Source organism: Gnatocerus cornutus, chromosome 6 (genome assembly GCF_029298725.1).
Source record: "Gnatocerus cornutus isolate USDA-ARS CGAHR chromosome 6, icGnaCorn1.1, whole genome shotgun sequence".
Classification (NCBI taxonomy): domain Eukaryota; kingdom Metazoa; phylum Arthropoda; class Insecta; order Coleoptera; family Tenebrionidae; genus Gnatocerus; species Gnatocerus cornutus.
In genome coordinates, this window is record NC_142238.1 from 14,741,666 (window position 1) to 14,755,743 (window position 14,078).

General features: G+C 37.8%; 3 protein-coding genes across 6 annotated transcripts in view; 1 reads left to right on the forward strand and 2 right to left on the reverse strand.

Annotated features, from left to right (window-relative positions):
* Nucleotides 1-367: 367 nt before the first annotated feature.
* beta-PheRS (phenylalanine--tRNA ligase beta subunit) lies at nt 368-2,642 on the reverse strand. The gene is made up of 8 exons (XM_088039540.1): nt 2,486-2,642; nt 2,363-2,418; nt 2,149-2,309; nt 1,764-2,103; nt 1,536-1,715; nt 1,028-1,492; nt 609-984; nt 368-562 (listed from the first exon to the last, which is right to left on the reverse strand). The coding sequence occupies exons 1-8, from the start codon at nt 2,541-2,543 to the stop codon at nt 411-413; spliced, it is 1,788 nt and encodes a 595-aa protein (XP_087895666.1). The 5' UTR covers nt 2,544-2,642; the 3' UTR covers nt 368-410.
* A 246-nt stretch (nt 2,643-2,888) lies between these two features.
* On the forward strand, nt 2,889-4,168 carry MED4 (mediator complex subunit 4). The gene is made up of 2 exons (XM_088038674.1): nt 2,889-3,052; nt 3,100-4,168. The coding sequence occupies exons 1-2, from the start codon at nt 2,985-2,987 to the stop codon at nt 3,791-3,793; spliced, it is 762 nt and encodes a 253-aa protein (XP_087894800.1). The 5' UTR covers nt 2,889-2,984; the 3' UTR covers nt 3,794-4,168.
* The window catches only part of mAChR-B (muscarinic acetylcholine receptor), a 36,703-nt gene continuing 26,791 nt past the window's right edge, over nt 4,167-14,078 (reverse strand). For 2 of the 4 annotated variants that reach the window (XM_088038669.1, XM_088038671.1), the window contains exons 3-4: nt 8,815-9,209; nt 4,167-7,065 (exon numbers count right to left, since the gene is read on the reverse strand). In XM_088038669.1, coding sequence (XP_087894795.1) covers nt 5,294-7,065; nt 8,815-9,209 — 2,167 coding nt within the window. In that variant the 3' untranslated portion in view covers nt 4,167-5,293. The remainder of the gene's footprint in view (nt 7,066-8,814; nt 9,210-14,078) is intronic. The other 2 variants (XM_088038673.1, XM_088038672.1) reach the window with 2 other exon arrangements.

Below are 14,078 nucleotides of genomic sequence, written 5' to 3' on the forward strand. Positions count from 1 at the left end.
AGAACACTTACCTCAAATCCACAGTTTGTTTACTTCTTTCCGGTTCTCTGTATTGTTTTTTGGACAAGGCAGTTCACCTTTTAGATCACAAAAAAGCACAACAAAACAAACCACACAAACTATAAACTGTCATTTGAAAATTTTACAAAAACATGGCTACCAAATTTACTTTTCAGTATGTGGTACCAACCTAACGCGGAAAATCCCTATCATATTCAAATATTATTTATCAAAAACTATTATTATCATTGAACATGGTCTGATAACTTCAGATTATGTTATGAAACTTTATTATTATTTTATTAGCTAATTTAGTTTTATCGATAATTGTCCAAATTGTTGCAACTAAATAAATAAAATAAAATCATCACATTTATAACTTTTTATTGATTTTCTTATTATATTAGAATTTAAACAAAAGGCTCGATATTTATTTCCACACACGAACACGGATTTGTCAATTCAAACTTGTGCAAAACCTTGGGATGCAACACCCCAATTCTCCCAATATCGTCCCCATTACAAATAATCTTTGCACATCTTCCAGGAAAGAATGCTGGATCTGTAAAAACACCCTCAATCCCTCTCTTTAAACTCTGAAAATCTACCTTCACACGCCTGCAAATAGTACCCATTTGGAGTCTTGTTCGGATTCCACGGTACTTCCAACAACATCATAATTTTATCCAACAGCCCATGTACCACTTCAAACCCAGCATTTCTGTTGCAATTAACTGCACAAACTCTTCGCTCATTTCGAGCTCCCACTTCTGCAGCGGGATCTTTGATCACCACATCGGCAACTTCGAAAATTTTCATCGGAAGTGGCATCTTCTTGTTAGATGCGATGGTTTTTAAGATCCCCGGTAATAAAGTAGTGCGGCAAACTTGGAACTCTAGCGTTTTGGGGTTGGAAATGTGCACAGCTGGGACATCTTCTATGCTTTTAAGACCTAGTTTCGTCGAAACGTCGTCACGGGAGCACTGCAAAATTACTGTAAAAAAAGAGACGGAAAGGACTTCTTACCAAGGCGAAAGCGAGGGCTTCTGTAAAACCAGCTTGAGCGATGGGGGCTCTGAGGAGATCTGACAGTTTGTTCAGGGGTTGTTGCGCGCCAATTGTGTTCGTCTTAGGTAAAGTCCTCGGAATTCTGTTATAACCGAAAGCTATTCCGACGTCTTCGTAAATGTCGCATGGATGAATAATGTCATGTCGTGTAGGCGGAATTGTAACTTTAATACTTTTTCCATTGGAACCAAGCTCGGATTTAAGACACATTTTATTAAGAAGCTTCGTTATAGTTTCAGGGGATTCTTTGACTCCGATAATTGCGTTTGCTTGCTCGGCTGAAATAGTCTCATCTCTGTAGACTAAATCGGGATAAATAACAGAAGAGCCGTCAGCATTGATGACTTCGACAGCTTCCGCAGTGAACGGCTCTTTGCAGTATTGGCTGAACATGCAGACAATGGTGTCAACAACAATCCGAGCCTAAATTTAAAATGAGAAACGAATCAAACTGTTGCGATCTTACTTTCGTCAAGTCTGTAGCAGTGCACTCAATTAAAACGTTTTTTGTGTTGAGAGTGATTTTAGAATGATCACTGTTGATGATTGGGGGCAATGACAGAATGGTGCCGTTGCTGTCCAAAACCAAAGGGTAAACTGGGCTGTCTCTGATGATTGGTAAATACTGTTTCAACTGGGCATGGGTCTAAAATTTCAGAGTTGACCCATGTGATGGTCAATGTTGAACTCTTACCGAAAACAACTCCATAACTCCGTTCCCATCGCACTCCTTAGTTTGATTCAAAGGTACAAACTTGAACTCTGAAGGGGGCTTAGCGTCGTAGGTAAAAGGCCCCTTGACTGTATCTAAATCATGGGTCCCCACAGACACCAGCGTCCGTTTTCGACAGATATTCTGATGCAACTTATCTTGCAAATCAATGAAACTAGCATATGAGTCCTGAGTGAAGTAAAGATTGCGCAACACAGCCGCTACAATATAAGGCCGCACTTTCGCAGTGTCTGGTTTTACGTAAATTTTCTCTATACTGTCAGCAGGAGGTTTAATGCATTTGTACTTCGGGGGTGCGATTCTAAAATATGAGTTACCAAAACTCAAAAGAAGAGGACCAACTTACTTTCCCTGGAAAATGCGTATCCCCAAAGTAATACCTTCAAGACACAACAAATCATAGCGATTCGCAGGAATGTCAATTCTGTAAATAACGTCCTCAGAAGCGCCGGCAAGGAGGGCAGAGTCTTCGCCCTGTTCTTTACTTATCATCTGTTTTTCAGTGGTCTAAAAATTTGGATTAAGATTGCGTCATTCTTTTTTTCGTTGTAAAGACTTACAACTTCGTCGAGTTCGAGGCCGAACTCAAAACAGACACGTTGGAATTCATCGTCCGCTAAAATTTGAGGAGTTTACAGACTATTGTAGAAACTATCGGCAAAATTTTTAAGGTTATCACTTACTGAAAGTTTTTCCGAGTGCTTCAAAAAGAAGGTTTCTTTTCACACCGACTGTGGGCATTGTTAATAAAAATTAAGATGCACTAAAACAAATGGAGCTTTTTCGCCGAGGGCACGTTGAGACTGTCACCGGTGACAGCTGTCAATCTTGCTCGTGTGGCGATGGCGATTTCAAATTCCACTAAACATGAGCCAGACTGAATACCAATGGAGAAATGAAAGAAACCAAACGCTCACAGTAAAACATTTTTTTGAGCTAATTTAGTAAATTACGTCAAACTAAATCCTATTATTGTAGTAATAAAGTCAGCCAAATTGTCTATAAGATAATATTTTGCCTGTTTTAATAAATATTTTATAAATTAGCAAAAATGTTTTAAATTTCTCGTACCAACGTAGCCACACCAAAGTTTCCAACCATCTGTCACAAAACCAACCTCAAACATCGATAGTTTGTTGTTCTTCATTTTCGAACTTTTCTTGCTTAATTACAGACGACGCGATGTCGTCTCAAATGAGCACCAAAGAAAAGCTCCTTTACATAATCGACGACATTGAATTGATCTCAAAGTAAGTAGTAAAAACTTTTCTGAATTTTAACGATTAATTGTTTGTAGAGAAATAATAGAAAATTCCATCGCACCCAAGCACTTGAAGCTTTCCGGCCCTGAATACGCTCAACTCACCGAACTTCTAGTGTCTAAAAACAACGAACTAAATGAAACCCTGAAGTTGGCGTCTGAACAGGCCCAAATCGACAAAAAAATGGACATTCTTAAAGCTGAAGTGGAGCGCCAAGACAACGACATCAACCATCTCCAAAAGCAGCTAAAAGAAGCCGAACAGATTCTATCCACGGCGATTTATCAAGCCAATCAAAAACTTCAATCAATTTCCCGTGCCAATAAAAGACCTGTCTCATCAGAAGAACTGATAAAATTTGCTCATAGAATCAGTGCTTCTAACGCTATTTGCGCCCCCTTGACTTGGCAACAAGGTGATCCCCGTAGACCTTATCCTACTGATATTGAAATGAGATTAGGGCTGTTGGGGCGGTTAATGAGTGACCCAGGGAATGGACACATGTTGCAACAACAGAATAGTTTGTCGGATCTGCATAGACAGGGACACCCTGGAGAGATTCCTGCAGCACAACAAAATCAATTTGCGTGGCATCCATCAGGGGAAATTCATATGAGTGTGGGCCAAGGAAGTGTGCCTATGGATACAAGAAATCACAAACAGGAGACTGAGGACGTTGAGGTGATGTCTACCGATTCCAGCAGCAGCTCGTCGAGCGATTCTCAGTGAAGAGACAAAAAATACTTAAATTTTAAGTTTAGTTATCGTATTACTTCTTCTATTTATTCATCTTTTTTGTATTAAGAAAAAATACGTAATTGGCCATTAATGCTTTGTGTATTACGTGTTGCCTATATCGTGGCTGCGCTCCGATCATTGCCCATTTCTGTTCGATTTGTAAGTTTTTCGTGTTTTATTCCCATTGAATCGTTGGTTGGGGTCACTTGATGAAAGCCGTGTTTGCAATGAGTCAAGAATGGCCGTGCCCTCATCAATCAAACTCTCAATAGATTGAGATACCATCAATTTCAATGTTTGTTGACAGGAAATCTGATTTTCTTGTTTGTTTTGAATTGAGGTGAAAAATAAAACACTATTGTAATACCAACGTCTATTATTGAGTATCCCTACAAGCAGAAAGTGATTCGAGTTTATTGATTTCTGATGAGACTCAAGTGAAATAGTCATTACAAAAACTATATTAAAGCAATACAGCGTTTCACGTTTCGAAACAACAAATCTCTGGCTCAATTCAATGAGTTTGTTGTTTTGATTACAAAATTTTAGAAGGTAGAAAGTCACTAGAGTAGGTTTTTGATTTTTTTGTTTTTGGATATGTGAAGGCTTATCACAGGGTCTGAGTGATAATTTTTATAAGAAAACTAAGAGAATGAGTATTTGCGTTTAGAAGCACGAAGTTGGAGCAGAGGATTTGTTAGGAGCGAAGAGGGTTGATGACACTGATGTTATTGTCAGCACTGATTTTTTTTTTGCACACTTATACATAGGTGTCCAGAAACAGAACCATTTGTTTAGGGACTCCTACATAGCACTAGTACTGCGCTTTGAAATTTTTTTTTCGCTTCCTAAGAGCTCTGCTTCTGGTAGCATTTAGATGCTAAGGTAAGGTATCACATTGCACTTACATCCTTTTGAAGAATAGCACACAAACGCTTTCTAAATTTCCCAAAAATAATAGTACCTTTAGTCATTACAACAAATTACAGTTTATAGTTTTCGCGCGTGTTATATCGATATATCTATCAACAAAAATACTGTCATTTTTAGAAAAGTAGTCTGTTATCTAAATGATAGGGTTTGGACGTGATGATAGTGAGCTGATAGGGCTCAATACAGCGGACTGTCATCGCGTTATGTAGTTTTAACATTACACTTTACAGATATATACAGTACCACATTTTCCGAACTGTTGTAATAATTCTTACATTTTACAATTACGTATTTGCCTAGAATCTGCGCGTTTGCTAATAACAAATGGCTAAAATACATTTGCTAAAGGCGTGTATGTACAAAATATAATTTAACGAAGCTTGGGTCCCGCTTAAACCAGCGTGGTACCTCTATAAATGAGCTAATTTAGGATTCCTATAAATACATTATTGTCTTTTGGTAATTATTATTGACCTGAATGTACGCTATAGCACGAATATGAAACATTTGAAACAATAAATTCGGATACAAAGTTCCTAATACGAAATTATCGCCGTTTTACGTCAAATGGAGATCACCCTTGAGGATTCTCGTAAACGTCTTTTTGAATTGTTGATTGGCCAGAGCGTAACAGAACGGATTCAAAGGACTGTTCGCGTAGCAAAGGAAGTAAGAGAACATGTAAACGTGTTCGTTGACGCAAGGCGGCTTCGAGCAGAAGCCCTCAACCAACGCGAAGATGTGATATGGCGTCCAACAGATGACGAACGCGCCCAGAATGAACGAGATGGTCCTGAGCGCCTTCCTCGCTCTGTTTTCCGATTTGGACTTTTGCCTTCCGAACCCCCCAAATGGCACGACGGCCTTCTTCTTCTTCCCTTTGAGCTTCTTTCCAATGTTCTTGACGAAGTCACGTTTGGCGGTGTTGTCGTCCGTGTCTGCGCGATCAAACGCTTTACTCCTGCTCACCTCAACAATGGTGGTCGCCGCCATTATAGCGGCAGCATTACCTGTCTGACTGATGGCGGAAAGGCCGCATGGAGTGCTGGGATCCGAGTCCCTGAGACCATCTACCGACTCGCTCACCACGGACGTGACAGGTCGATCGGCACTCAAAGTCACCTCCATGTTCACCTTCCTCTTTCGCTTCTGCGGAAGAGACGCGTTAGATGGCGATGATGATGGGGGGCTTTCGCACGCGGGGGAAGGGACCACCACCGAGCTCTCGTCCATGTAGCGCAAGTCGGCGCCGTCTAGGCCCACGAGAACGTCGTAGGTTGGGGGGGGCGCATGCGGGGAGCGGGGGCGGCCAGGGGGGCTCGCAGTACGTACCGCCTTGGTGCCGGTGTCGAGCAAAGCCTGCTCGGCGATCTGCGGCAACGTGGGGGAACGCTTCTCGGATTGTCCGGCCTGGGGGATGCCCCCGTTCAACCTGTTGTTGTTGTCAAACATGTGCAAGGGAGCGCTGCTTTGCACCACGATGCCGACTATCGACGTGCGCTTCTTCACGGCTTGATGCGCCGAACTGTCTTCGTCGGACTCGAACGCGGGGCTGCTAGAACGCTCCGATTTGTCTTGATCGCCTCCAGAGAGCTGCGACGTGGGTAGACACAAATTCTTCCTGTCTGCATTGTTAGCTTCCGCTGTTGTTGTCGTAGTAGTCGTGGTAGTACTACTCTTACTCGAGCTGGTCCGCGATTCTTCCTTCACAGTTAAATTACTTGCATTTTGATTACTGACAGCCACTGGTACGACTTGTGGTTTGTCTTGGCTCAAAAGAGTACTCTGGGTTTTGCTCAGTCCGATGCCCGCGGCTCTACCCGCCATACCTGACATGGCACCGGCACTCAGAGCCACCATCGATTGCATTTTTCTTTGTTTTGCTTCACTCTTCTTCTGCATGTCGTAAGCGGTTTTGTAGATGCCTCCGTACAAGATAAAAAGGACAATCAGGGTTGTCCAGTAATAACCTATGATAAGGGCGGTATTGAAAATGGGGTCTTTGAGGAATTGAACGGCACATTGGCCGGGTAAGAGATCGCGATAACCGATAAAATGCTCCCAACCAAATATGCTGATAAAGAATAAAAGAGCGGGGATTATCCAAGTGATGGTGACCATCCAAACGACGCGGGGCTTCGTTCGCCAACTTCTGTACTTAGCGGCGATTTTTACAGAACAAAATCGATCGATGGTGATTAAAAGTACGGTGTATTGGGATACTAGGCACACGGTGTAGTCCACGGATAGCCACAGATCGCAGAGAAGAGGGCCCAAGTCCCAGGAACCCATCAAGACGTACACTGTGTAAAACGGCATCGAGACCGTCCCTGGAAACACAAAATTCTTATAAATCTCGGAAAATTGTGTTATCAAAAATACAATTTATTTCCAAACACCAAATTTCGTCAAAAAATGCTGCGGGCGTTTCGATAGCAATGCTACCATCATTTGAGCGATGATTAAACTAAAAACTAACAAATAATTCGTTTTTATATACTAAAAGCGTGTCGACACCTCCCTTTGGCGCAGGTAGAAGGGACTACAGGGAGGAGGAGTGGATGAGTTCATTAATACATTTTTGTTCCTAAATATTTCTAGACTTTCGTAAATTTCTAGAAATTGTTTGCAGTTTTAATTAAACGAAGACAAGTTTCATCAGTGGTGGTCATTGTCAAAAACATGTTGGGCAACTCTTGATTTTTCGAACCTTCTAAAGTTGATATGAGCTTGATGCTCTTTGAATCTTTCTAATATTGACCTTTTTGTTTGCCCAATATACATATTTCTGATCACAATTTTTACATTTAATTTTATAAATCCTCGACGTTTCTGATGTTCCTATTTGGTGTAAGACTTTGGAGGCTTGCATCCGAAGTAAAAACTATTTTGAGATCTAAACTCTGGAAAATTCTTTCCATTCCTTTTGTCACTGAAGGTAAGCAAAGGATTCTTACAAAAGAAGTCTTCACAGGTTTTAATTCTTTTGTAGATTTAAATTTGTTTAATGGGAAATTCAAAAGCCTGTAAAAAAAATCAGAATTGCCATCTTATGTTGAGGACAATGATGGGAGTCTGCAGTGATGTAGCGAAGAGTACTGATTTTTTTCCTATAAACATCAAACTCTAATCTGTTTTTTATTTTTAATTACAATTATGTCTAATAATGGAAGCTTTTCGTCTTTCTCTAATTCGCAAGTTTTAATCGTTGGATAACGGTTATTTATTTTCATTAAATATTTACCAATATTTGACTTGTTTGTATCAAAAATGACAAAAATGTGGTCCACATACCTAATCCAGATTTTTGGGTCAACGTGCTTTTAATATATGAAGACTTGACATAAAAACCGGGCTAAGCGGTAAAAAATTAAAAAATTAAACAACTTCATAAAACAATAGTAATCGATATCGCAAATGTTTGATAAAAAGGGCCTTCCTCTAATATTAATACAAAAGAGCCTTTCGTGTATAAACAATGTTTGTGTTATGTACAAAGCAGTGTTTATAAAAACCAATTTAGCCATTCGTAATTTTAGGTACAATTATTTATAAATTTAGTAGATCACGGCATTCAAATAAAAATACTATTGACAATACTATTGGTTTATTTCATGTTATGTTCATTATGAATGTTCATATCCCCGAATTTATAATTTACATTTAGCGCTTAGCACGTTTTTGAAATCACAACTTACATATTTTTACATTTGTGCAAAAGGAAATTAAGAGGTTTCAATATCAAATTACAAGTTCATTAGCAAAGTTTAATTACATAATTTTTGCAGACCGGTTTAGATGACAATGATGGGTATAAACAAAAACATTTAATTATCTTAAAATACAAGATTTGGCGTTAAGCCCGGTTTTTATGTCACGTCTTCATATAAGAACGAATTATTTGTTAGTTTTAAGTTTAATCATCGCTCTGATGACGGTAGCATTACTATCCAAGCGCGCGTCAGCATTTTGACGAAATTTGGTGTTTGGGAATAAATAGTATTTTTGATAATTTTTGTCAACACCAAGATTAGATCCAATAAATTTCTTTGAAAATTGTGTTGTAATTGCAATCTCACCTATCAACATATCCGTTGCAGCTAAAGAAGCAATAAAATAATTGCTCGGTTGTCTGATATTCCTGTCGACGATGAAAGCCAACAAGACCAAAATATTTCCGGCGACTGTCAAAATTATGCACAGTCCTAAACAAATCGCAATTAAAATAGTTTGCCACAATTCAAAGGGCGGCAAAGGAGGTGTTAAAGTAGAAGTCAAATCCGCAAATCCTGAACCGTTTTTGGTGCCGTTACTTTGATCCAGCAAGTCCACGTTCGAGTCGTTCCCTAAAATGTTTAATGGATCCCAGGATTTCAGCAGTGTCGTCGAATTTAGAGCTTGAGTGCATTCCGTGAACGACAGAATACCGCTGTATACAGTTTTGCAGATTTTCTCTCGTTGTTTTTGGAGTTTCCTGGAACGCAAACACGCATATTAAATTTTAGTTGTATATTAAAAAACTGCTACGTCAGTCAAAAATGGAAGGTTTCTTTGTAATATTTGTCAGAATTCTGGGTACGGTTTGCCTTCATTACACGACTAAACGAGCCTGCGGCTTCATTATAGTCGATGCTCATGACGCCTTTTCCTAACTGAAACTTGCTGATTGGCTGATAAGGGAGCAAACACCTTAATTATGAGGGTCATTTTTTTAATGAAGCGTCGCGGCTGGATATTGAATTGCACGTGCGGGGACCCAGAATTGGATATTTGCGTGGCGCGCAATGAGTCTCGGTAATTTTCTTTCGTCCACGCGAAAATAACTGCAAAAAATCACAAGTTTTACGGTTGATTTAGGTTGCAAATGTCCACTTAACGTCACAAAGTTTCTAATTTTTATCGTGTAATTCGTTTCTGTTGCAAATGTTGCATTGGCGATGTTATGTGAATTAGACATCGTGAGAGCTCGTCCTTTAAATAAAAATTTCTAAAATCCGAGTGAGTTATGCTAGAATTTTGAAACTTGGTACAGTTAATAAAAGAGTTAAGATTGGCATTTTCTCCAAATTTCATTGTTGTGGCACCAGCAAAACCAACGATACATTTTTTTTATAGAATTATGCAATTTTTGTAATTGCTCTAAAAATAAAATTTCTAAAATTCGTGTTTGTAGTTTCATAATTTTAAAATTTAGTACTGTTAATTACTAAGTCAGTAGTAACAACTTTACCAAATTTTATAGCTGTGGCCCCACCACAATCAAAAATGCATTTTTTTTATAGAATTTTGAAACTTAGAAGCTCGTCATGAAAATAAAAATTTCTAAAATCCGCGTTTGTTGCTCCATAATTTTGAAATTTAGTACAGTTAATAATTAAATCAGGAGTTGCAATCTTTCCAAATTTTATCGCTGTGGCACCGACAAAACCAAAAATACAATTTTTTTTAGAAGATTTTTTAAACTTTCGAGCTCGACCTCAAAATACAAATTTCTAAAATCCGAGTCTGTTGTTCTACAATTTTGAAATTTGGTACAATTAATAAATTAGTTAAGAGTACTAACCTTTCCAAATTTCATCGCTGTGAAACCAACACAACAAAAAATACAATTTTTTTCATAGAATTTTGAAACTTTTGAGCTCGCCCAAAAAATAAAAAATTTTAAAATCCGCCTTCCTTGTTTTATAATTTTGAAATTTATTACAATTAATAAGTATGTCAGCAGTAGCAACCTCTCCAAATTTCATTGTTGTGGCACCCACACAACCAAAAATACAATTATTTTTTTTATAGAATTTTGAAACTTTCGAGCTCGTCCTAAAAATAAAAATTTCTAAAATCTAAGTCTATTATTCAACAATTTTGAAATTTGGCCCAGTTAATAAATGAGGCAAGTGTTCTAACCTCTCCAAATTTCATCGTTGTGGCACCAATGCAACCAAGTCCCAAAAATTAAAATTTCTAAAATCCAACTCTGTTGCTCTACAATTTTGAACTTTGGTACATTTAATAAATGAGTCTCAGTATTTTTCTTTTGTCCACGCGAAAATAACTGCAGAAATCACAAGTTTTACAGCTGATTTAAATTGCAAATGTTCACCCAAGGTCACAAGTTTCAAATTTTTGGCGTGTAATTCGTTCCTGTTGCAAATGTTATGTGAATTAGATGATCGTGAGAGTTCTGTCAATGTAATGTGTTGGAATTAAATGTGTTGACGTTTTTAAACAGTAATTGTCAACATTGACAAATGTCAAATGCTGGAGAAACAATGATGACAAGCTTGTTATCTCAAAATTTCTAAAGCCTTTTATTATACAACGTGTTTATAAATGTTTCTAGCATCAAGGATGGCTATGAAACGTCAAAGAAATGTGCCGCTCATTACAAATGTGGGTTTCGATTTGTCAACTGGCATTTGCAGTTAACCTCAAACATGAAGCAAAGTAAGTTTTGAGAAATAAACTGTTCCAGTTGTAGTTTAAAACCTGAAAATAAAAAACTTGGACCCAAAACCGTAACTAAAACGTCATTGAAGTAAGTAACATTATAAATAATTTTCCTGATAGTCAGATTCACTATGAACACAAAGCGGCAAAATAGTGTACGACAGGAATTCCAAAGCCACGCTTGATGCTAGAAACATTTATAAACACCTTGTAGAAAAATAACTGTTTTGATGAATTAGCTTTGGAAATTTTAAGATGACAAGGTTGGCAATCTATGTGTGCCAGAATTTGACATTTGTCAATTTTGACATCAAAAACTGTACCTCAAGCTTAATAATTAGTGCGAAGCCTCAAAGATGTTCCAAGTAAAGTGAAATTTTGCTCTGATGCCACTGCTTTAAAAACGGTAAGAAACAAATTTAATTTTGACTGATTTAAGTTTACAAAACTTACGATCATCTTTTGTACCCGAAAATCGAACTCACATTGCAACATTTGGAACAGGAACAAATTACACCATAAAAATCTAAAAACTTGTGAGCTTGGGTGGACATTTGCAATCTAAACCGACTGTACAGTTCATTTTGACAGTAATTTTGTTATTTAAGGTTAGAATCTTGACAAATTAATTTTGAAAATTTTAAGGGTTGGTATCATGGTCCCCCCAGATTGTGACATGAAAATTACTGTGTAAAGTCCGTTTTTTTATTAAAAAACCACCAACACCGCACCCTCCCACCACTTTACAACCGGCAACATCGTCGATAGTGACTTTTTGATGATAAAATCAAATAGGTTAACTTCCTAATTGACAATTTGATTACACAAAACGGCCTTTCAGGCTGTGCCGAGTCCTTTCACTATTAAATCCTTTGATTTGCAATTTAACAGGCTGTAAAAGAAACATGTTTAACGGAAACACTGCCTAATTTTCAGAAATGTCAAAAATTTTGACAACTATTTTTTCACCAAAAGCTCCCTAAGCAACGTTGCCGGTTGTAATGGAGAGGAAGATTGCGGTGTTAGTGTTTTTTTTCTTTAAAAACGGACTTTATCAAAGTTACGTAATTAATTAGTGCTTAAACGTGTTCCAAGTGAAGTAAAAATTTTCTCAGATGCGATGCTGTTTAAAAACGGTAAGAAACAAATTTAATTGCGACGTATTACAATGACAGAAACAACACTGCCATTGCGACAGGAACGAATTACACGATAAAAAACTTCTGACCTTGAATGGACATTTGCAACCTACACCAACTGAATATCGATATTTGCCCCACACTCTCGATGTGGTTATTTGTGACCCAAGCGAGTGAAACAAAATTATCGTCGCAATTTAATAAGACCCCCGCAATATAATCCAAAGCACACTTTTTAATCCCCATCGAAATTTAATTTTCTTTCTATTTTAAATGAATAAGCAAATGAAAAATCCTGAGAAGTGTTCACGCTCCATTTCGTAAGCAATAAAACGGACTCGTCGTAATGAAACTGTCTGTTTGCTTTCGATGCAGATAAATTCAGATTTCGAGCCCCCAAAAAACTGCTCGTTTTGAAATCAGTTATTCATGATTGAAGATGCACGCGGTGTTGGGCAAAATTCGGTTAAGACATCGGCCAATATCTTGTGTAAGCTGCAAAATCTAATAAGCAATTTAGTTTAGAGATTATGATGTTAAGATGATTATATTGGGGGGAAAGTGATGACTTAAATGCGCTTCGGGCGGCATTAGTTACTCCAGGGAAATGTATTTAGGATCTCCTGCTCCCAATTAAGACCGGCTTACACGAAAAAAATCACTTGGCCGAAGAAATTTTTCGAAAACGGATATTACCATACTGATGGTGTTCTATCAGATCTGCACATTAATCGAATATCGATCGCACTTTTCTCTAAGACTCTATTGTTCCAAAGCTGATAAAGCTGCGCCATTGTTGGCCTGAAAGCTGTTATAATTTAGCTAATAGATTGTCAGATTACTGTGTCAATTTTTTTTGCAACTTCGTAGGAGATTTTCCTTCCAATTGTTCCAAATCCAACGAAAATGTTTACATTGTAACTTAAATAAAAGTGATGATGTATCGAGGAAGGAAACTTCGGATTACATCGGATTGGAAAAATTCCTACAGAAAATGTCAGGTGTTGATGTATCAATTAAGATAAAGTGGACTTTGATTTATGATCTTTGCGAAAATGTAATTGCAGTTGTTGTGTAATTACAGACCTGTCGGCTGTGAAATTATATCTTAGCTGATAAGAGTTTGGGACAGTTTCCAAACAATTAGGGTGTACTTCACAGGTCACCGTATTTTTAGTTTGGGAACTTTGGCCAACTTCCGACATGTTCCAAGTTAATTTTTTGGGAAAAATATGCGGATTATTCATCACCTTTTCCGAAATCCCATTAATAATTCATCCCTCATTGAAATTATGAAGTTGGCCATTGTCTTACCCTCACCGTAAAATAATCTGTTAGTCACTGGAAAGTACACAACCTTTGCCAACTACACAGGCAATAAACTCACCCTCTCTGGTGATGAAGTCTGCTGTTTACTTTAACGCAACACATTAGGGGATGAAACAGTTGAACGACAATCTCTGTGGATGTCTCCGTTATTAAATAATTCTTTCTTTTGAGTCAAGTAATTAAAACTGTTTATTTACTCAACTTTAATTAAGCAGTCTCCTGTTATTTGTTATTTTTAATAAACTTCGGATTCAGCTGGTTTTAACAAAATTGTTAAGTGGATGGATGCACGGAGTTAATGAAATTTTCTGATTATGTGAAGCTTAATGTAGTTGCTTTTGTCAGAATTATTAAATTATTTGAGATCAATTATGGTGGATGCGCCGGGACAGTTGTTCAAATTTGTACTGAAGATTTAATCATGGCAA